The sequence below is a fragment of the Ranitomeya variabilis genome, chromosome 8 (assembly GCF_051348905.1).
Source record: "Ranitomeya variabilis isolate aRanVar5 chromosome 8, aRanVar5.hap1, whole genome shotgun sequence".
Lineage (NCBI taxonomy): Eukaryota > Metazoa > Chordata > Amphibia > Anura > Dendrobatidae > Ranitomeya > Ranitomeya variabilis.
The window spans coordinates 200,984,047-201,006,683 of NC_135239.1; the positions used below are offsets into that span (position 1 = coordinate 200,984,047).

At 42.9% G+C, this 22,637-nt stretch overlaps 1 protein-coding gene across 19 annotated transcripts in view; it reads right to left on the minus strand.

The window, feature by feature from the left end:
* The window catches only part of FOXP1 (forkhead box P1), a 734,927-nt gene that overhangs the window by 133,018 nt on the left and 579,272 nt on the right, over positions 1-22,637 (minus strand). The window contains exon 1 of one of the 19 annotated variants that reach the window (XM_077276202.1): positions 1,384-1,866. The exons of 14 other annotated variants lie outside the window; for them this stretch is intronic. In XM_077276202.1, the coding sequence (XP_077132317.1) occupies positions 1,384-1,581 (198 nt within the window). In that variant the 5' untranslated portion in view covers positions 1,582-1,866. Of the gene's footprint in view, positions 1-1,383; positions 1,867-22,637 lie in introns of those variants that run through there. 4 more of the 19 variants (XM_077276203.1, XM_077276207.1, XM_077276212.1 and 1 more) reach the window with 4 other exon arrangements.

A 22,637-nucleotide genomic window follows, 5' to 3' on the forward strand; every position in this document is an offset into this window, starting at 1 on the left:
AAAAAATTTTTTTGAATGTTTCTTTTTCTGGTCGGAAAAGTATTGTTCTGTGCACTATTACACAAAGTTCCTGCATCAGCAACAGCAGGAAACAGACGCTGAAATAACCCTTTATCTCCCAGAAACATTAAGCTTCAAATATCCTGCTTAAAAAAAAAAAAGTGACAAAAGCAGCAATAGCAAACTTTTAAAAGAAGAAAATGCCATTTGGGAAAGAAATTAAAAGAAAAAAAAAAAAAAGAAAAAAAAAGTTTAAAAAGTACAATTGCACTCTCAGCATATGGCATTCTATAAATTGTGAGCACACCCTTCCAGATATGTCTGGTTACACATAGCCTAACATAAAGGGAAAAAAAAAAAAAAAAAAAATACTCCAGCCAAGTTTTCAATGACTTCATTGTTGCTTTGCAAGTGGAGAAGTTAACTGTTGCAATGCCGATTCCTTCGGAGCACATGGTAAAACATCAACATTCCCAAAATGCCAGCTGTCAGATACACCCACCTGCAGCGATGGGCACATGTGCCAGCTCAGTATGGCAATACAGAGGGTACAAAAAAAAACAAACCTTACCTCTCTAACCCTTGTAAGTTCCCTCCCCAGATCAAAAGAAATCTCTTGTTAGGCGCAATGTAAGGACGGCGTCGTCGCTGGGATGACACTGCGAATTACCTCCATTTAGATCTGGTTGCTAAAGATTTGACCGATACAATTTAGAAAAAAAAGAAATCAACCGCTTCCTCTACGTCACGAGACAAACACCCCCCCCCCCAAAAAAAAAAAAGGGGTATTTGATGGGTTTTGACAATCACCCTGCTCCTCGATACAATAGTGTCAAACGAGCCGCCCTCGATAACAACGAACGTGATCGACACCGACCTACGTCAATAATAAGAAACTCAGCTCCCCCCCAGGAGGATGAATGAACGCTACGGACAAAAACCAAGAGCTCGCACACATCGTGCCAGGCGCACACGTGGAATTAAGAAGTGCACACGCTTGGAAATTCGATAACAGCAGCTGATAGAAATTAAAGACATGTATCGGAGAATGGTCGCTGTCATTTGTTTTGTTAGGAGGGAGAAGGAAAGGGATGGAAGGAGGGGGTTCAATGAGAGGGCGACAGAGAGAAGAATGAAGGTTGGGAAAAGGGGATTAAAGAATAAAAAAAAAAATAAAAAAAGACCCCGGGAAAGAAAGGACAAAAGGAGAAAAGCAGGGAGCGGAATTCTTGAAAGAATCCCGGAGCAACTTGGTAAACAAAGCTGTGACTCGACGAGAAGCTTCTTTCTACTTCTGGAGGAAAACAACAACAAAAACGATTCTGGCAAGTTTTACAGAGAAGAAAAGAAGAAAATTACAAAATCAATCGCATATTGACAAACCTGACAAACTCCATTTAGCTGCCACACCGCCACAAACAAGAGAGCAGGGGCCCCGGAGAAGAAGAAGAAGAAGCTAATAAGCCTTGTTGTAAGCAGAGCCTTTAGTTTCCTCAGGTTGTAGACACATTGCATGGGTGGCTCATGGACTGAAAACATGGAAAAAAAAAAAACCACGCCTTTCCAACCAATCACAACCATCCTCTAAACATAATCAGTTCAAACACCCAACACAATGAGCCCTTGCTTTCTTTCTTTTTTTTTTTTTTTTTTTTTTCTTCCCCTACTGGCGGCAGGTGAAAAAATGCATTTGTCTGTACAGAAACTAAGCTTAATTGCTGTTAAACCTTTGACCTGACCAGGCTTGTGGCAGCTTTCTGAAAAGGCCATCAAACGGACACACACTCATCCTTAATCAAACAGGAGAAGGAAGAAGGGGACAATTTTTTTTTATTATTTTTTTTATTTTTCATTTTTTTTTATGATTATTAAAATTAAATTGAAGTTTAACCTTTACAAAAAAATAAATAAAAATAAAATAAAAAAACCCCAAACCTTGGGGAAATTAACCCTGAGCAATATTTACAAATGTCTATATTTTTTTTTTTTGCAACCCAGAAAAAATAAAAGCAAATAATGCAAAATAAAAAAAAAATAAAATAAAAAAAGTTCGGTAGAATTTAGCCATTAAAAAATATCAATGCTTGAGGACTTCTAAAATGTAACGTGCTGCGGAATATGTTGGTGCCATTATTATTATTATTATTATTATTATTATTAAATTATTAGTAGAACTCTCAATTTTTTAAATATTTTTCTATGGTATAAAAATAGAAAAGAAAATGATAGGAAGTTAAAAAAAAAAAAGTAAAAAGTGCACCCACCCCAACAAAAAATAACTGGCACATCCATACTCTAAAAGGGATTGGCAAAGTTCAGTTTTACCAGTCCTTTAAGAAAAAAAGTAAAGGTTAGCAAAAAGGGGTTAAAAGTCAGGGAGAGGAGCATCTTTGTTCCTTGGAGGAGACAAAACAGAGGGCAGGGTTACTAAATCCTATCAAGTTGTAAGATTCCTCACACTTTTGGCTGGATCCCTTTTTTTTTTTTTTTTTTTAATGCCCAGAGCTGGAAGAAAAAGTCCCAGAGTGTCAGGGAGAGGAGAGCAGAGCAGTGTGGGGCTCTAGGGGACGAGACCAAGATCCGCAGAAGTTGTTTGTTTGTTACAGTTGCCTGATAAACAAAGAACAAACAAAAACAACGTTAAAGATGAATCAGAGAGCAAAGCGGTAACCGCCCCGACCCGTTCTGCCATATGCCTTTGCTGTCTGGGCCTCCATGGTAAACACGTCCACATAGTGTGTTGTGTCCATCTGCTCCACTGTTGTCTGTTTGCTTTTAACGACTGTTTTTGTCAGATAACCCTGGAGTAATAACACAGGCGGTGTATTTCTGGACTTATTTTTTTTCCGACAGGAGGAATAAACAGAGTGCCAGGTTTAACCTCTTCAGTGCTGCAAAAAAACGAAGACGAAACAAATCGGAACGACCCCCGTCCCAAACAATATGGCACGTTTGTGCCATTGTTTTTCCTAAAAAATTGATACACTTGCATAATTCGGGCACAGAAACGCTAACGTTTGAAGCCATTTTGAGCTCATAGTTTGCAAAAAGCGACTTGTACGGGGGCATGGGGACAATTCTTGGCACTATTAAATGCGCAGTTTTAGGATAGGGTAAAGTCTCTCATCGGGACGATTATGCTAAGGACACTCTGATCGGAGTGTGTTCCAATTTTCTCTGATAAGAAGATGGGGGGGGAACAAAAGTCTCCATCTTCTCAAATCTGTCAGTCCATGAAAATCGGACTGCACTCAGATGACATCCGAGTGCAGTCCGATTTTTTTTTTGGCATGAACTCATTGACTTGCAACCGGATCCAACCAGGGCATGCTGCAAATTTTTCATCGGACCAAGGAAAAAATTCGGACATCACATAGACTAACATTGGTCTGAGTGCCATCCAACATTTTCTCGGATCGCCAAAATTATGGCAGTCTGCATGAGCCCCTAGGCGCAAGTTTTGGTGCACAGTAAAAGAGCATGTGCACATGGGTCTTTTCCTCTGAGGACTACTTGTATTGAAAAAGCCATTTCGCCAGTAAAAACCATATTGTGCCAACGCGTAAAAAAAAAAATGCACAATTTTTGATGTGTATCTCTGGGCTTCGTTCATGCCACATTTTCAAAAACATTTTTCAAGCAGACGAAGCTGCGGAAATCTTATTTAGTATTTTTTTGTCATTTCCTGAGTGCTTTTTTTTTTAATTTTTTGACCGTTTTTCCAACCTTGTTGAGGTGTCTTTTCTACTTTTCCAGGCAATTTTTTTTTTCTCCAAGTCAATTCAACAATGAAGAAACCATTTGCAGTTTTTGAAGGCTCCCATTGACTTACATGGTCAAATATAGAGCGCCTTCAGAGCAGAAGACGCCAGAAAAACAGTCGGGTCACTTCTAATAACTGCTTGGCGTCTTTGGAAGCCTGAAGAGGCTAAAATCTGCTCAAAATCATTTCTTTTAAATTTTAACAAGTATTTTTGCCATTTTTTTAAATTTATTTTGCAACATTTAGAACACACGTCAGATAAATAAATACAAAAGAAAAAAAAATGATGTGCATTTTAAAAAAATCCAAAATGTTGCAAAAACAAGAACACACACATTATTTGCCTGAAAAATGACATTTGTCTGAAAAATAAATAAATACATAAAAAGCTGCCATACCCAGAATGCAAAGATTAACCTCTTGCAGGCTGCAAGAAAACTGAGGCAACATAACAAGGGCCAAACAATGCAACAATTAACCTCTTCCATGCTGCAACAAATTGAGGTCATGATTCCAGCTGCTGCTCAACCCGGGAAAAAAAAAAGCAGAACTGCTTGTAATTAGGGAAGCAAGTTACAAGCTAATTAAGAAATGTACAAACTAGAAACATTCATAGTGATGCTGTTTACATAAACAGTCCGATTGTAGGACGATCCAAGGCAAGAAAAAAAATAGATCCAAGGCCGCTGTGACAGATAAGGGTATGTGACACTGGGTGCTGTCCTCTAAAGTGGTTTTGCATCTCATGTATTTAATAAGAGCCCCCTCCCCCGGCTTTACACACGTTGTTATGAATATTTAATTGTGGAAGGACTTTTGTTACGCTAAGCTCGGAGACTTGACGTTCACCGTTTGACATCAGGGAGGGTCAAACGGCACAGATGCCCTATATACATACATATGAGGATATATTTATCCGGTTACCTCTGACTACAGGGCTGAGGTATCCACAGTAACAAAAGGGGTGCAGGGTAACGATTGTGCAAAAAATGTGGACTCATGGTCCGACAAGGGCCACGTAATATGGCCGCAACAGCTGGATCCTAATGTGGATCACTAGAAAACCGAATATTCATCTGACTTGGCTTACGGTAATAAAAAAATATATAATTCTAAACTATTGGGAAAATGATCAAAATATTGGGAAAATACGGTCACAAAAGTGTTGGACCATAGTATGGTGCATCCATTGTTGCCGGCAGCGCATCGTACCATATAGAAAGTGCAAGAGATGCAAACGATCGTAAAAAGAATTGCTCGTCCCCATAGATTTTGCATCGGCCTTCGACTTGTGAGGTCAGTTTTATAGGCAATTTTTTTTCCTTAAGTTAAAAAAAAGTCCTTTTTTTCATCAGCATGTTGAACCCATGTTTGGTCCGTGGCTGTTTTTGCAAATTTTGTGTTTGTTTTTCTCGTATGAAGAAAAAAAAATTGAAGAGTTTCCTACCCATTAAACAGGTAGAATCAGTTATGGAGGATATCCAATATTAAAACATAACCTTTAATAACCTGAGATTAAAGTATTTTGGACACCCGACAAAAGACACAAACATAAACAAAGTGCTCAAGTGAACCAGTTCTCAAAAATAAAAATTGGAATGGTCTCACCAATGAAGACGGACACATCAATGTAGTATACTTCCCAGTCTCTCCGACTGAAAGAACAAGGTCCCCGTCTGTAGGAAAGGGGTAGGGTTCAATAGTGCTGTCTACCCTGTATACCCCTCTGTAACTCCTGTCCTCACAAGGACAGGCCCCAAGTGGACCCTACTATGGACAACCACCAAGACAGAAATGTAGATGAACAAAGTTCCTTTCTCTCCCTACGCGTTTCAACTGCGGTCCTGGAGAATCATCAGGGGAGTTTGAATAGAAATACGTGCCAATCGGCACAAATAGTCCAAACAGAAGTCCATAACTGTCATGGGTCCCGCAGTGGTTGGGTGCCCGAAAGCTGAGATGACTGTCTGTGTCCGCAGTGAGCTGTTTCTATCCTTAGAAAACAACTCAAGACATGAGTAGAGGAAAATCATCTGTGTGATAGAACATTATATACCTTCTTTGTTGGCCATTAAAGTTTAATAATACCTATATCTAAACTAAAAGACTCCGCAGGGGCGGGGTCTCCTATGATTGGTTCAGCAGTAAAACATGCTGTATTTTTAAATACAAAGTAAAGGGCCAGGCTGTCTTCTCCAGTCTTCAATGGAGAGCCCCCTAAATAATCACCAACTTAGTCAGATGCTGACTAGTGATGAGCGAGTATACTCGTTGCTCGGATTTTCCCCGAGCACGCTCGGGTGATCAAGTATTTGTGACTGCTCGGAGATTTAGTTTTCCTTGCCACAGCTGCATTATTTACGACTGCTAGACTGTTTGATTACATGTGGGGATTCCCTAGCAACCAGGCAACCCCCCACATGTACTCAGGCTGGCTAGCAGCCGTAAATCATTCAGCTGCGTCAACAAAAACTAAATCTCCGAGCAGTCACAAATTCTCGGGAGATCACCCGAGCGTGCTTGGGAAAACCCGAGCAACAAGTATACTTGCTCATCACTAATGCTGACCTTTAGAAATCCTGAAATACCTAATGGCTATAAGCCAGGTTTTACAGCTACTCCTCAACCCCCGCGATTCTACTGATCCAAACTTTTAAGGGTTCAACTTTGGTTCATTAAAATTTGTTGTCTGGGTATGGTCAAGTATAATAAAGACGCTAAAATGTAGCAAGGTTTAGGGCGCTGATGGAAAAGGTGCCATCATCAATTATATTCTACTCACCAGTTGGGTGAGAGCTGATAGATCGTGATTAAATTGAATTAGTAAAGAGTAACATATTTGTCTCGATACTCCCATCGCGCCACTTCCGTATTATTCTGAATGCAAATTTTCAGCTTCTAATTGTGAAATTGTTTGAGTGTAAAACAATGAAGTCGATGTGAAGTCTCAGAAGAAAAATTCTGCAAATTTTCTGCAAGAATGCACCATGTTTGCTCATACATCTCTACCACAAGCTCTACAAACCTAAAGAACCCCAAAATTATTAACAATTTTCCACTAAGACTAAAGTGATCCAAACCTGCCAATTTTGGAAGGATTAACCAACCATCTATTATGCTTGAAGGCTTCTCGATTCCCGTGTGACAGATGATGCCCAGTTCCTTTGTCCTCCCGTGAAATAAAAAAGCCACCAAAGGTGTGGCTCACTCTGTACTCCCTAAAAACACACATACGATTGCCGATTGACTGCTCCAATTGCGTCTGTATGAGGTGGTTGGGAGAAACAATTGACAGATTAATGCTCTCTGATTTGTATGGTTATCTGTATTGGGGTCAACAAGGTTTGATATATTTGCCAGTGGCATAAATCAAAGCTTGTTGACCCCAATGCAAAATCTTCAATATGTCCCCCAACCAGCATGGATCTTTAATAATATTGGTCTTCTCTTGTGGGTCTGTAGAACCTCATCATCAAGAATTCTGCCCAAAGAGCACCGATTATAACAATTGTCCCTCGTATGCGTGGAGCCAAATTGTACGATTGTTGGTATGATCACTGGCTCCCTATGCAGCATGAATAATGTCAGCAGCACATCAGCTGTTTACATGGGGAGATCTACTGTCGACAACGATAGTTTATAGGGGCCCGGTCAAGTCGATGCCAATTATTATTTTTACTAGACTGTGGCCCGATTCTAAAGCATCGGGTATTCTAGAATATGCATGTCCCCGTAGTATATGGACAATGATGATTCCAGAATTCGCAGCAGACTGTGCCCGTCGCTGATTGGTCGACGCAACCTTTATGACATCTTCGTCGCCATGGCAACCATTATGACATCTACGTCGATACTGTGCCCGTCGCTGATTGGTCGAGGCCTGGCGGCCTCGACCAATCAGAGACGCAGGATTTCCAGGACAGACAGACAGACAGAAAGACAGACGGAAAAACCCTTAGACAATTATATATATAGATAGCTCATGAAGGCTCAATCAGTAATACCGTATATTGGCCCGCGTAAAAGGGCCTTTAGATTTTTTTCAGACATTTTCTGCACTTGTTTTTCGTGGTTTGCAAAAAAACACCACTTTTTATGATTTTCATGTTTTTTCTTCTTTTACATGAGTTTATTGCTTTCTACAAAAAAAAGGATCTAAAAGTCTAAAAATTATATATTTTTTCAAGTCAGGAAGTAAAAGCTCCAAGTGACCATTAGGTATGGACTGAAATATTCAGGCTGACCACAGGTCCACAGATCCGAAATCAACAGCCTTTTATGTGCCTTATGAGGCTGTTGAGACCTGGGGCTGGACTGCATATCAGGGCCGAACTCGAACCTTGAATTATAGGGGTTATATATACCATACTAAACCTCTGCCCTTCCCTAATAACCTCCCTTTCCAACATCACTGAAGGACAGCTTACACACCTCCTTTCCAAATCACACCTCACCACTTGTGCACTTGACCCAATCCCTTCCCACCTGCTCCCCAATCTCACTAAGGGTACTTTCACACTAGCGTTTTTTGCAATATGTCGCAATGCGTCGTTTTGTCGAAAAAACGCATCATGCAAAAGTGCTTGCAAGATGCGTTTTTTCACCATTGACTAACATTAGCGACGCATTTGCGACGCATTGCCACACGTTGCAACCGTCGTGAGACGGTTGCGCCATGTTGTGGCGGACCGTCGGCTGCAAAAAACGTTACATATAACGTTTTTTGCTGCCGACGGACCGCCATTTCCGACCGCGCATGCGCGTCCGGAACTCCGCCCCCACCTCCCTGCACCTCACAATGGGGCGGCGGATGCGCTGGAAAAATGCATCCGCTGCCCCCGTTGTGCGGCGTATACAACGCTAGCGTCGGTACGTCGGCCCGACGCACTGCGACGGGCCCAGTACAACGCTAGTGTGAAAGTAGCCTTACATGCTCATTCCAGCCCTAACCCATCTCTTCAACCTATCGCTATTTTCTGGTACCTTCCCCTCTGCCTTCAAACATGCCACCATCACACCCATCCTCAAAAAAACTAACCTTGACCCAACTGCTATGCCTAGCTATCGCCCCATATCACTGCTGCCGTTTGCTTCAAAACTCCTTGAGCAGCATGTCCATGCTCAACTTTCCTCCCACCTCTCATCTAACTCTCTCCTTGACAATCTCCAATCTTGCTTCCGCCCCCACCACTCCACCGAAACTGCCCTGAACAAAATTCCTAATGACTTACTCACAGCCAAAACTAACAGAGTTTTCCATCCTCCTCCTTCTCGACCTATCCTCTGCCTTTGACACAGTCGACCACTGCCTACTGCTACAGATTCTTTCTTCCCTTGGCATCAAAGACCTTGCCCTGTCCTGGATTGCCTAATTCCTTTCCGACTGCACATTTAGCATTTCCCACTCCCACACTACCTCCTCATCCAGCCCTCTCTCTGTTGGAGTCCCCCAAGGCTCTGTCCTAGGGCCCCTACTTTTTTCCATCTATACCCTTGGCCTAGGACAAGTCAAAGTCCCATGGCTTCCAGTACCACCTGTATGCGGACGACACTCAGATCTACCTCTCTGGCCCAGATGTCACCTCTCTGCTGTCCAGAATCCCAGAGTGTCTATCAGCCATATCGTCCTTCTTCACCCCTTGCTTCCTAAAACTCAATGTAGACAAAACCGAACTCATCATCTTTCCCCCATCTCGTGTATCCCCCCTACCTGATCTGTCTATTATGGTAAACGGCATCACGCTCTCTCCCGCACCTGAAATCCACTGCCTCGGGGTAACTCTCGACTCTGCCCTGTCCTTAAAACCACATGTCCAAACTCTTGCCACCTCCTGTTGCTTCCAACTCAAAAATATTGCCAGAATCCATCCCTTCCTTAGCCCACAATCAACTAAAACTCTTATGCATGCCCTCATCATCTCCCGCCTCGATTACTGCAACACCCTCCTCTGTGGCCTCCCCGCTAACTCTCTTGCACCGCTCTAGTCTGTCCTCAACTCAGCTAATCCACCTCTCTCCTCGCTACTCCCGTTTCTCCCCTCTGCAAACCACACCACTGGCACCCAATTCCCCAACGAATCTAGTTCAAACTACTAACACTGATTTACAAAGCCATCCACAACCTGTCCCCTCCCTATATCTCTGAACCAATTTCCCAATATCTTTCCTCATATAATCTTCGATCCTCCCAAGACCTCCTTCTCTCCTCCACACTTATTTGTTCCTCACACAACCGCCTCCAAGATTTCTTCCGAATATCCCCATCCTCTGGAATTCCATGCCTCAACACGTCCGATTATCCACCCCCCTCGGATCCTTCAGACGGAACCTGAAAACCCATCTCTTCAGGAAAGCCTACAGCTTGCAATAACCATTCTGCCGCCTCACCACCACCCGAGCTGCCGCCTCACCACCGCCAGAGCAGCCGCCTCACCAACACCGAGCTGCCGACTCACCACCACCGAGCTGCCGCCTCACCACCACCAGAGTTGCCGCACCCCCGACCTTCTGTCTCTTCCCCATTATCCTGTAGAATGTAAGTCCGCAAGGACAGGGTCCTCTCCCCTCTGTACCAGTCTGTCACTGTAAATTTGTTTACTGTAAACGATATCTATAACTCTGTACGTAACCCCTTTCTCATATACAGCACCATGGAATTAATGATGCTATATAAATAAATAATAATATGAGAAAAGATCTAGTGGGCTGTATCTTCACAGCACAGCTTCATTTAAAAAAAAAAATAAAATAGATTGAGCTGCAGTACCAGACATTGCTTATTGGACTAGGGTGGCGCTGTTTCCAGTAAAAACATCTGAATCTATTATAATCTTTTACAACCACTTTAACCAAAACTCGGCTCTTCCCCCAGCATGAGTGATGAGCAGATCTCTCTACGTTGCCCTATACCGCTGCACAGAGATCTTCATCCTGACCCATTTAATCCGGTAGACGTTTATCTGTTTTCCTACGAAGAACTGACTTTTGACTGAATTAACCTGCACTCAATTAATTGATATAAAAGGCTTGATTTACAGTAATTAATTACTCATCCCCTGATGAAGCCAACGAGAAAGGCAGCAGTGAATGCCAGAATAGATGAAGAACCTCTGGGTGAAATGGGGTGAGTTGTACTCCGCGACCTAAATGTATCTTGTATCTGATGTAGAAGGCGGAACGTAACGGCACAGAGGGAAAAAGTCCCATATGTGGAAGGAATATACTATTACTGATTATATATAGACAGCAAGAAAACATTGCAACGGACCTCGGCCAAAGAGCTCACGATCTAATCCTTTGTATAGGCGTGACTGTAAGGCTGGGGTCACACATGGCGTAAGAAAATACGCCACGTATTATACGTCCGTACTACGGCCGTAATACGGAGAAATGTCCCCAAAATATTGATCCGTAGTCAGGGTGTTTCAGCGTATTTTGCGCATGGCATCCTCCGTATGTAATCCGTATGGCATCCGTACTGCGAGATTTTCGCGCAGGCTTGCAAAACCGACATCTAATGGATTTATGTGCTCAAATGTTAGGGAAAACATATATACAGTATATATATATATATATGTCATTGAGACACATATATATATATTCTGTATTTAGATTTCATTCAGCGCGATATCTGTGAACAGCCGCTAATTCAATTGCCGGCTTTTCATTTCTCCTGCACAAACCCGACAGGATATGAGACATGGTTTACATACAGTAAACCATCTCATATCCCCTTTTTTTTTGCATATTCCACACTACTAATGTTAGTAGTGTGTATGTGCAAAATTTCAGCGCTGTAGCTGCTGAAATAAAGGGTTAAATGGCGGAAAAAATTGGCGTGGGCTCCCGCACAATTTTCTCCGCCAGAGTGGTAAAGCCAGTGACTGAGGGCAGATATTAATAGCCAGGAGAGGGTCCATGGTTATTGGCCCCCCCGTGGCTAAAAACATCTGCCCCCAGCCACCCCAGAAAAGGCACATCTGGAAGATGCGCCTATTCTGGCACTTGGCCACTCTCTTCCCACTCCCTGTAGCGGTGGGATATGGGGTAATGAAGGGTTAATGCCACCTTGCTATTGGAAGGTGACATTAAGCCAGATTAATAAAGGAGAGGCGTCAATTATGACACCTATCCATTATTAATCCAATTGTAGGAAAGGGTTAAAAAACACACACACACATGATTTAAAAGTATTTTAATGAAAAAAACACATCGGTTGTTGTAATAATTTATTGTACTCTCAGTCCATCAGGAACACCCTCGCTTGGAAAAATAATAAACGCACAAGATACATACCTTCTGCTGTCAGATCAGGTCCCACGAAGTAATCCATCTGAAGGGGTTAACTAATATTACAGGCAGAGCTGCGATAATCCACTCGCTCTGCCTGTAATCCCCGGGTGCTGAAAGGAAAGCAGTGATCTATACTTACATTCAGTTGCGGTGATGCGCCCCTGCTGGATGTTCTCATGAACTGCAGCCTGGGAACTTTTTCCCACGCTACAGGTCATATGAGGACATCCACCAGGGGGCGCATCACCGCGACTGAAGGAAATGTAGGTCATTGACCTACATTTCATTCATTCGCGGTGATGCGCCCCCTGGTGGATGTCCTCATATGACCTGTAGCGTGGGAAAAAGTTCCCAGGCTGCAGTTCATGAGAACATCCAGCAGGGGCGCATCACCGCAACTGAATGTAAGTATAGATCACTGCTTTCCTTTCAGCACCCGGGGATTACAGGCAGAGCGAGTGGATTATCGCAGCTCTGCCTGTAATATTAGTTAACCCCTTCAGATGGATTACTTCGTGGGACCTGATCTGACAGCAGAAGGTATGTATCTTGTGCGTTTATTATTTTTCCAAGCGAGGGTGTTCCTGATGGACTGAGAGTACAATAAATTATTACAACAACCGCTGTGTTTTTTTCATTAAAATACTTTTAAATCATGTGTGTGTGTTTTTTAACCCTTTCCTACAATTGGATTAATAATGGATAGGTGTCATAATTGACGCCTCTCCATTATTAATCTGGCTTAATGTCACCTTCCAATAGCAAGGTGGCATTAACCCTTCATTACCCCATATCCCACCGCTACAGGGAGTGGGAAGAGAGTGGCCAAGTGCCAGAATTGGCGCATCTTCCAGATGTGCCTTTTCTGGGGTGGCTGGGGGCAGATGTTTTTAGCCACGGGGGGGGCCAATAACCATGGACCCTCTCCTGGCTATTAATATCTGCCCTCAGTCACTGGCTTTACCATTCTGGCGGAGAAAATTGCGCGGGAGCCCACGCCAATTTTTTCCGCCATTTAACCCTTTATTTCAGCAGCTACAGCGCTGAAATTTTGCACATACACACTACTAACATTAGTAATGTGGAATATGCAAAAAAAAAGGGGATATGAGATGGTTTACTGTATGTAAACCATGTCTCATATCCTGTCGGGTTTGTGCAGGAGAAATTAAAAGCCGGCAATTGAATTACCGACTTTTCACTAACACCGCTGCGTATTTCTCGCAAGTCACACTGCTGGTCAGTGTGGAATCCGTATTTTTCACGCCCCCATAGACTTTCATTGGCGATTTTTTTGCGCAGTACGCTGACAAACGCAGCATGCTGCGATTTTGTACGGCCGTAGAAAGCCGTATAATACTGAACCGTAATATACGGCTAATAGGAGCAGCCCCATTGAGAAGCATTGTGCCGTATGTAATGCGAGTTTTACGGACGTAGTTTCTGCGCTCTTACGTCCGTAAAACTCGCATGTGTGACCCCAGCCTTACGGTCATGGATCTCATTAATGTGTTAGTGTGAAAGGTGAAGAAGATCCATCCACCTACGAGGACAAGTTACAAACTCTATTGTATGACACAAGCAACAGCGCCTCTCCTATCTATAGTCTGTGACTGGTACTGCAGATCAGACCCATTTATTCAAAGGAGCCTCAGGCTGCAAATTGTATTTAAGCTCAGCCCAGGCACAAAGCGGTAAAAACAAAATTAAAAAGCTGCCTTTTCTTCTGGAAACAGCGGCATTCTAGCCCACTGGTTGTGCCTAGTATTGCAGCTCAGTACAATATTTTTTTTTTTTATTAGAAACAGCACCACTCTAGTCCATGGACTATTTTAGGTACTGCAGTAATCATAGAGATGACTATTAAAAAAAATCCTGTTTCCAATGAAAGAATGGGAATGTGGAAGATTGCAAATAGACTTTGCAGAAACAGCGCCACTCTCATCCATGGATTGTGTCTGGTACTGCAGTACAGTCCCATTGTACAGAAGGAACGCCAGTGCTATCCTCTGGTTGTGAATGGTATTGTAGCTCAGCCCATAAACAAAGTTGTTAGAAAAATATTTAAAATGTATTTATTAATTTATTTATAAACCTTAGCCTTTTCATGAAAATAGCGCCACTCTAATCCATTGGTTGTGTCTGGTACTGCAGCACAGTCCCATTTTTTCTTTCTGATAACAGCGCCACTCTAGTCTATAGGCCGTGAATGGTATTACAACTCTGCCACTTAAATGAATGGGGAAATACCATACAAAAAGGGTTGTCATTTGTTAAAAAAAATAATAAAAGCAACTTTTTACAAATTTCTTCCAAAAGTATCACCACTTTAAGGCCGGCGTCACACTCAGCGTATGAAAATACGTTCCGTATTTTACGGCCGTAATACGCAGAAATGTTCCAAAAATAGTAATCCGTATGTCATCCGTAGGCAGGGTGTGTCAGCGTATTTTGCGCATGGCATCCTCCGTATGTAATCCGTATGGCATCCGTACTGCGATATTTTCTCGCAGGCTTGCAAAACCGACATCTAATGGATTTATGTGCTCAAATGTTCGTTAAAACATATATACAGTATGTATGTATGTATATATATATATGTCATTGAGACACACACATACATATATATATATATATATATATATATATCTATAATTGTCTAAGGGTTTTTCCGTCTGTCTGTCTGTCTTTCTGTCTGTCTGTCTTTCCTGGAAATCCCGCGTCTCTGATTGGTCGAGGCCGCCAGGCCTCGACCAATCAGCGACGGGCACAGCATGGCGACGATGATGTCATAATGGAAATCCCACGTCTCTTGATTGGTCGAGGCCGCCAGGCCTCGACCAATCAGCGACGGGCACAGTATCGACTTAGATGTCATAATGGTTGCCATGGCGACGATGATGTCATAAAGGTTGCCTCGACCAATCAGCGACGGGCACAGTCTGCCGCGAATCACATACTACGGGGACATGCATATTCTAGAATACCCGATGCATTCGAATCGGGCCACAGTCTAGTCTATATATATAATTGTCTAAGGGTTTTTCCGTCTGTCTGTCTGTCTGTCTGTCCTGGAAATCCCGCGTCTCTGATTGGTCGAGGCCGCCAGGCCTCGACCAATCAGAGACGGGCACAGCATGGCAACGATGATGTCATAAAGGTTGCCTCGACCAATCAGCGACGGGCACAGTCTGCCGCCAGGCCTCGACCAATCAGCGATGATGCGCCCTCTGCTGGATGTCCTCATATGAACTCGAGCGTGGGAACTTTTCCTAGGCTCCAGTTCATGAGGACATCCAGCAGAGGGCGCATCACCGCAACTCAAGGTAACTACAGGTCGCCCTGCTTTCCATTCATTCCCCGGGGTTTTTACAGGCACGAGCACTGCTTTAGCAGAGCTCCTGGCTGTAAAATGATTTAACCCCTTCAGATGGATTTACTTCGTGGGACTTGACCTGAGCGACGGAAGGTATGAGATATTGTTGTTTTTTTATTTTTCCTTTGTTACAGAACGAGGGTCTTCAGGTGGATTACCAGTATAATAAAATATTACAACAACCTGTGTCTTTATTTCATTAAAATACTTTTAAATAATGTGTGTGTGTTTTATTAACCATTTCGTACTATTGGATTAATAATGGATAGGTGTCATAATTGACGCCTCTCCATTGTTAATCTGGCTTAATGTCACCTTACAATAGCAAGGTGGCATTAACCCTTCATTACCCCATATCCCACCGCTACACGGGAGTGGGAAGAGAGAGGCCAAGTGCCAGAATAGGCGCATCTTCCAGATGTGCCTTTTCTGGGGTGGCTGGGGGCGGATGTTTGTAGCCAGGGGGGGGGCAATAACCATGGAGCCTCTCTAGGCTATTAATATCTGCCCTCAGTCACTGGCTTTACCACTCTGGCGGAGAAAATTGCGCGGGAGCCCACGCCAATTTTTTCCGCCATTTAACCCTTTATTTTACAAGCTACAGCGCCCAAATTTTGCACATACACACTACTAACATTAGTAGTGTGGAATATGCAAAAAAAAAGGGATATGAGATGGTTTACTGTATGTAAACCATGTCTCATATCATGTCGGGTTTGGGAAGGAGACATGAAAAGCCAGCAATTGAATTACCGGCTTTTCTCTAACACCGCTGCGTATTTCTCGCAAGTCACACGCATGGTCCGTGTGTAATCCGTATTTTTCTCGCCCCCATAGACTTTCATTGGCGATTTTTTTGCGCAATACGGTGACAAACGCAGCATGCTGCGATTTTCTACGGCCGTAGAAGACCGTATATTACGAATGCGTAATATATGGCAGATAGGAGCTGGACCATAGAGATTCATTGGGCCGTGTGCAATGGCGTATTTTACGGACGTAGTTTATGCGCTCATACGTCCGTAAAACTCGCTAGTGTGACGCCGGCCTAACTCCTAAGCCGTCAATAGTATCTCAGCTACATTAAAATAATTGGTATTGAGCTGCAATACCAGACACAGCCTATATACAAGTGTGGCGCTATTTTTTTTTTATTTTTTTTAAGCAATATTTTTTTAATTTCATTTTTCATCCCCCTTCTCCAGTAAAGTACCACTCTTGCTAATCGGTTGTACCTGGTATTGCAGCTCAGTTTCATTTTTCTCCAGAGACAGTGCCACTTTAGTACATAGGCCGGGTCTGGTAATTGCAATACCAGGTAATGGCTATGGGGCTAATTTTGCAAAACACAATTTTTGTGTAATCTCTAGGATCGATGTCATATCTAATAGTCATTGTCGCTGACAATTTACCATTGTACTGATCCTGTTCTTTGCAGAGGCACAGGCACACGTTCTCTCCTTTTCCAGGTCATAACCTAAGAGATTTCTGGATGGCAAGATGTCACTGGAGCCTTAATGCATTGCCCTTCCCCCCTCCAAAAACATCTGCTGTGACTCATTACCATATTAATACTTAAAGACAGAGCGCAAGCTGAACCCCAGACTTAAATTAGAGCTTTCCACCCTGATAAAGACTAATGCACCAGCTAATTTTAATACCTCTGTAGCTTAAAAAAAAATAAAAAATACCCCCCCACTCCAGATTTCTGCCCTGAATAAGAAATAACAAAAAAATGAAAAATAAAAATAAAAAATTGTTCAGATTCTCCAAAATCGAATGTGTGAGGTTCTTTAAATTTCTTTTAAAAGAAGGTGGAGTATTTTTATATATATATTTTTTTTGCACAGCGGAGTTAGGAGCAGGATAATTACTATTCGGGAACATGGAGGCTCATGATTGAAATAATTAATCAGAGTCGTACTGAACAAATTAGCAAGTGCTGCTGAACCCGTTTAATGTTGCAATGCTCTGCGGAGCACCGGTACGGGTCTCTGAAGCTCACAAAATAAGGGAGAACAAAGGGAGACTTGTAATAATTTTGTCATCAGCTGCCGAGTGAGTTCTTAATGTTTAATATGGCAAATGTTGATTTGTTTTTTTTAATTTTTTTAATTTTTTTTTTGGCTTTTTATTTAATCTTTCCTTGATTAAGGCTCTGCTGGATTGATGGAGTCTATATATGGAGCGTGAGCAAAACAACTACGGTGCTGTTTTCAAAGGTGATTTAATTGAAGTATATGGAGGTACCATATGGGTACGAAGAAAAGCTTCAATCTCAGGATCAGGTGGCAGACCCCAAAGTTTTACCCTATCCGATGTAGAGTTGATCAAAAAGATTCCCGAAAGCGTGGTCCATCAGCCATAACGGAGGCCGAGACCAGTTCACTACAAACTTCCTGCGACATCTCCGACTCCTCTTCTGACTTGTAGGTTCCCCGAGACATCATGCATGTCGCATCACATCGTAATGTGCAGGTAGCACTGGGCCGGAAGCCACGAACTACAGATGTAGTTGACCAGGGTCCGGAAAATCTTTTTACTCAACCCTAATCTGGTGACTAGGTAATAACTTGCGCTGTTGAGAATGAATCTCGGCTCAACATGGGGCAAATTATTTTTTTGTGCCCACATGGGCAAAGTATGGGAAGGTTGACCAGTAAACCAACTATTAGCCACTATTCTCCATCCTCTGCCATGTATTAGTCACTCTCGTTGGGTTGCCCTATGAGTTCGCCTTGGATTTATTTACTATTTCACAAGTTCGGCCAAAAGTTGATCTAGAATATTGCTGTGAAGGACACTTAGGATCTGTCGACCGCCTACAACGCAGTTTTTGGCACATTGAGGGTATGTGCACATGTTGCGGATTTGCCTGCGGATCCGCAGCGGATTGGCCGCTGCAGATTGGCAGCAGTTTTCCATCAGGTTTACAGTACCATGTAAACCTATGGAAAACCAAATCCGCAGTGCCCATGGTGCGGAAAATACAGCGCGGAAACGCTGCGTTGTATTTTCCGCAGAAGGTCAATTCTTTATGCGGATTCCGCAGCGTTTTACACCTGTTCCTGTATAGGAATCCGCAGGTGGTAAAACACAGGTGAAATCCGCACAAAAAAACGCTGGAAATCAGCAGTAAATCCACTATGCAGATGTAAAAAGTGCCTAAGACATATTCAAGAACCCTTGAAGGTTCTTCCCTAGGAACCCTTGGCACTCCATGTGGGGCACAGTATAAAGACATTGTTTCAATACATTCTTCACTAAACACAACAGGGAATGTAGAAGTCTTCGTTACATCTTTCCAAGGCAGTACAAAATTGGGTTTTCCAAGACTTGCATTTACTTCAAAATCTCACATAAGTCTAAATAACTGTGACCACTGAGAGGGTCCCAGCCATATCAAGATAAGAAGAAGACCCCTTCCATACTTTTTGAATGAAGCCGTATGTGCGTGAGCCGCGACCTCACAGCTGAAAAAGAAACTAAGTTGGGGTCCCACTTGATACCATAGTGATTTTCATGATGTCCTTAATTGGAACCCCCCTTTAAATTCAATCTATATCTTAATCAATATTTTAATCTTAGGTCTTTATAGATTTTGGAAGACAACTTTGCGGCACACGTACAGTACAAAGGCAAACTCGGCAAAACTACTGGCAGAAGAACACTGCCATATATTACCCTGCAAACATACAGCTCATAATACCCAATGATTGGAGTGTACCAATTAAAATTAAAAAAATAAAAGACAAGAAAAAAGCCGAGGAGAGGCTAATGCTTCGTGAAATACGGCAGCCATAAAGCACATCAATCTTGTATATTGCTCTTTTTTTTACACTGCATAAACCGAGCCAAGGTGTCTTCTTCACTGAGGAGCCTGGAATGCAATGCAAGCAATCTGGATGTGAGAGGACGAAGCCAGCGAGAGAAAAACCTGTATTACAGTTGGGAATTGTCCAGGGTTTTTACGGACTATCCCTGGAAAGCAAATTGGCATTAGTTCAATAAAACACCTACTTAACTGCAAAGGGCCACTGTTCTCGTTTCAATAGTCCCCGAGGTTTGCCGTGATATATGTACGTACGGCTCTCCGCACCGCTCAGGTTTTCTTTCCCGGGGCATTAAGAAAATACACATCCCGGGCTCCCATTTATGTGACAATTTGAAGCCAGGTGACACAGAAAACACCACGGAGAGTAATCTGCGGAGGAATATGCTGCTTTTATAAGCTCAAGCTAAATATTGCATTTGGACTAAACTTCGGCCAGTTACTGACTGGGGCTAAATTGGGACAGCGTTAATGTCGTAGGGATGGAAAGTAAAAAATATATAAGGAAGCATTACATCTAAGGGCAAAGTCGGGGCAATTAAAGGAGAATAGAAGATCTTTTCAGAGCTGTCACAGGAGCACCTCTCCTACGGGGAGACTCTCCTTTAGGGCACATCTACTATGTGGCACCTCTACCACGGCACAACTCTACTATGGGGAGACTCTACTACGGGGCACCTCTACTACACAGCACGACTTTACTACACAGCACGACTTTACTACGGGGCACCTCTACCACAGCACTACTCTACTACAGGGAGACTCTACTACGGGGCACCACTCCCATGGGGTGCATCTACCATGTGGCCCCTCTACCACGGCACAACTCTACTACTGGGAGACTACTACGGGGCACTTCTACTACAGCACAACTACTACTGGGAGACTCTACTACGGGGCACCTCTACTACAGCACAACTACTACGGGGAGACTCTACTATTTGGCACCGCTACCATGGCGCAACTCTACTACAGGGAGACTCTACTACGGGGCACCTCTACTATATGGCACCTCTACCATGGCACAACTCTACTACGGGGAGACTCTACTATGTGGCACCTCTACTATGTGGCACCTCTACCACGGCACAACTCTACTACGGGGAGACTCTACTACGGGGAGACTCTACTACGGGGAGACTCTACTACGGGGAGACTCTGCAAAGTCTTCTACCCCCATACTGTCATGCTGAAGTTAGTATAGAGGCTTTTTTAATAGTTTTGTAAAAAAGAAAAAGTTGGCATGAGGGTGTTCTATTCTCCCCTCGAAGGCAAACAATGGTTCATGGAGGCACCATATGGTGTTACAGTAGTAGGCCTCTTGGATAGAGAGGGTTCAGGGGAACATTTGCTGAACTTTCAATCCTCAGAGGAAGTGCATAATTTTGGAGTAGGGAATGGAGCCATGGGTCCTGGCAACAGTGAGGGAAAGGAAAAAAAAAAAGTCAAGCCTTTCTGGTGTCAAATCTAGCACCAAAATGGTATGGTCACATCAGCCAACAGTTCTGATTTTGCAGAGACCGGGGAAAGTTTTAGCAAAATCATGACCTAAGAGCTAATTCAGACATCTGGTCCGAGATCAGACTGGCCACAGCTCTCCCAACCGTAGTGGGGCAGCCTCATAGAAATACATGAAGCCGTTACACTCAGGTCAGGAGAGCTGCGGCCAATCCGTGCACTGCAGTCCGATCTCAGACCAATGTGCATGGACGTCTCAATGAGCCTTTAAGGTGGCCATTTGGTGGGTGCTGGGAGTCTTGCTGAAATGTCCCAAAGGTCAAAAAAGTTCAGTAAAAAAAAAAGTTATATGTGAATATAGTCTCATAGGGGTTTATTTAGATTCTTGCTATAGGAACCCATTTTTATTATAAATATACCACAATTCATAGGTTTACACTTACTCACTGACTCAACAACTGAGTCTTCGTAGAGATAGACTAATGGTGGTCCTGTTGCCAAGCCTATATCACAAGGACAGCCCCTTAATCCACTGGAGAAAACCTAGACTGGGCCCCGGTTTGTTGGGCCCCATACCAGCTACATGTGCTGCCTTGTAAATGCTTAGATGCTCTTCATTTGCATGATTTAGAGTTCAGGGCACCATACAATATTTCACTTTGCCCTTGTTGGCATTGCAAGGGAATTGACCACATTTTGAAACATTCTCCGGTTGCTGGGGATCCCTATTTAATTTAGAAGGACCTCTTCACCCAAAACAGAAATGAGACATAGTGAAGGTCTATGGATTTTAATAGGTGCTATGTAATATCTTGTTCTTCCAGTGGTGACACTGCAGGGTAATTAAACACATGCAGATTGGACACTCTGCAAAAACTTTATTTTTTAGGTGACTCTTCACCCAAGAAGAACGTGTGGCATCGGTAAAAAAAGGAAAATTCAGAGTGGAAGGTGAGGAAACTGACACAAAGTTTTACATACTATAGAGGTCAAAACCACATAGCTACTATGGGGCCCTTGGAAAAAGGGCACCTAGATTTGGCTGAGCCCTACACATTAGGAAGTATTTTTAGAAAGCAATGGGGTGAAGGAAGAACTGGCTCATGGGTCATCGAAAGACCTAAAATTGGGAAATAAACCCCAAACTTTTCTGTTCCAGCACCATGATGGAGCCCAGATGCAAAAGTATAAACCTGTGAATAACCCTGAAATTTCTGACCTTCTACAATCCACTTATCTTAAGGAAAACAGTCTGTAATCCTGACGTGTACAAAGGAAATCAAGAGATCAAATACGTATCAAAAAGTTTAAAGCAAGTGGGCTTGAGGCGTCCGATCAGCCCAAGTGGCCCTTGTGTGGTGCGGAATTCGCCCTAACATTTCAGGAGGATTCCGTGCTCTAGAACCCAACGATGTGACGAGTGGCTCTCTCCTAATCATGAAAGTTTATTTGCTAATTCTTGTGAAAATTAAATAATCACAGCAATCAGAGAACAATGTCTCGACTGTGTGCAATCACGCAAACAAGATTTTATCGCTGGCTCCCCCGCTTTGATGACCATCCTCTCAGATGACTGTAATAAAAGCAAATAGGAAAATGCAATATTTGCTGAACATCTACGGCACCTTTGGCTTCCTGCTTTGCCTTTTTACAGAAGTTTATGTTTACTTGTCTGTTTTTTTTGTTGTGTGCTCCTCGTGAGACATTTTGTGGTTTAGCAACCAGTCAAAACAGGATATCTGTAAATCACCAAATGTATGAATGCAAAGTGTCATGAAAAAGAGCAGCAGTAATGGCTTTATTTAAAAAATAACACATTTAATGGCAGCAAATAGGGAGGGAATGGGGATATATAAATAATAGATAGATAATAGATAGATAATAGGTATATAGCTAGATAATAGATAGCTAGATAG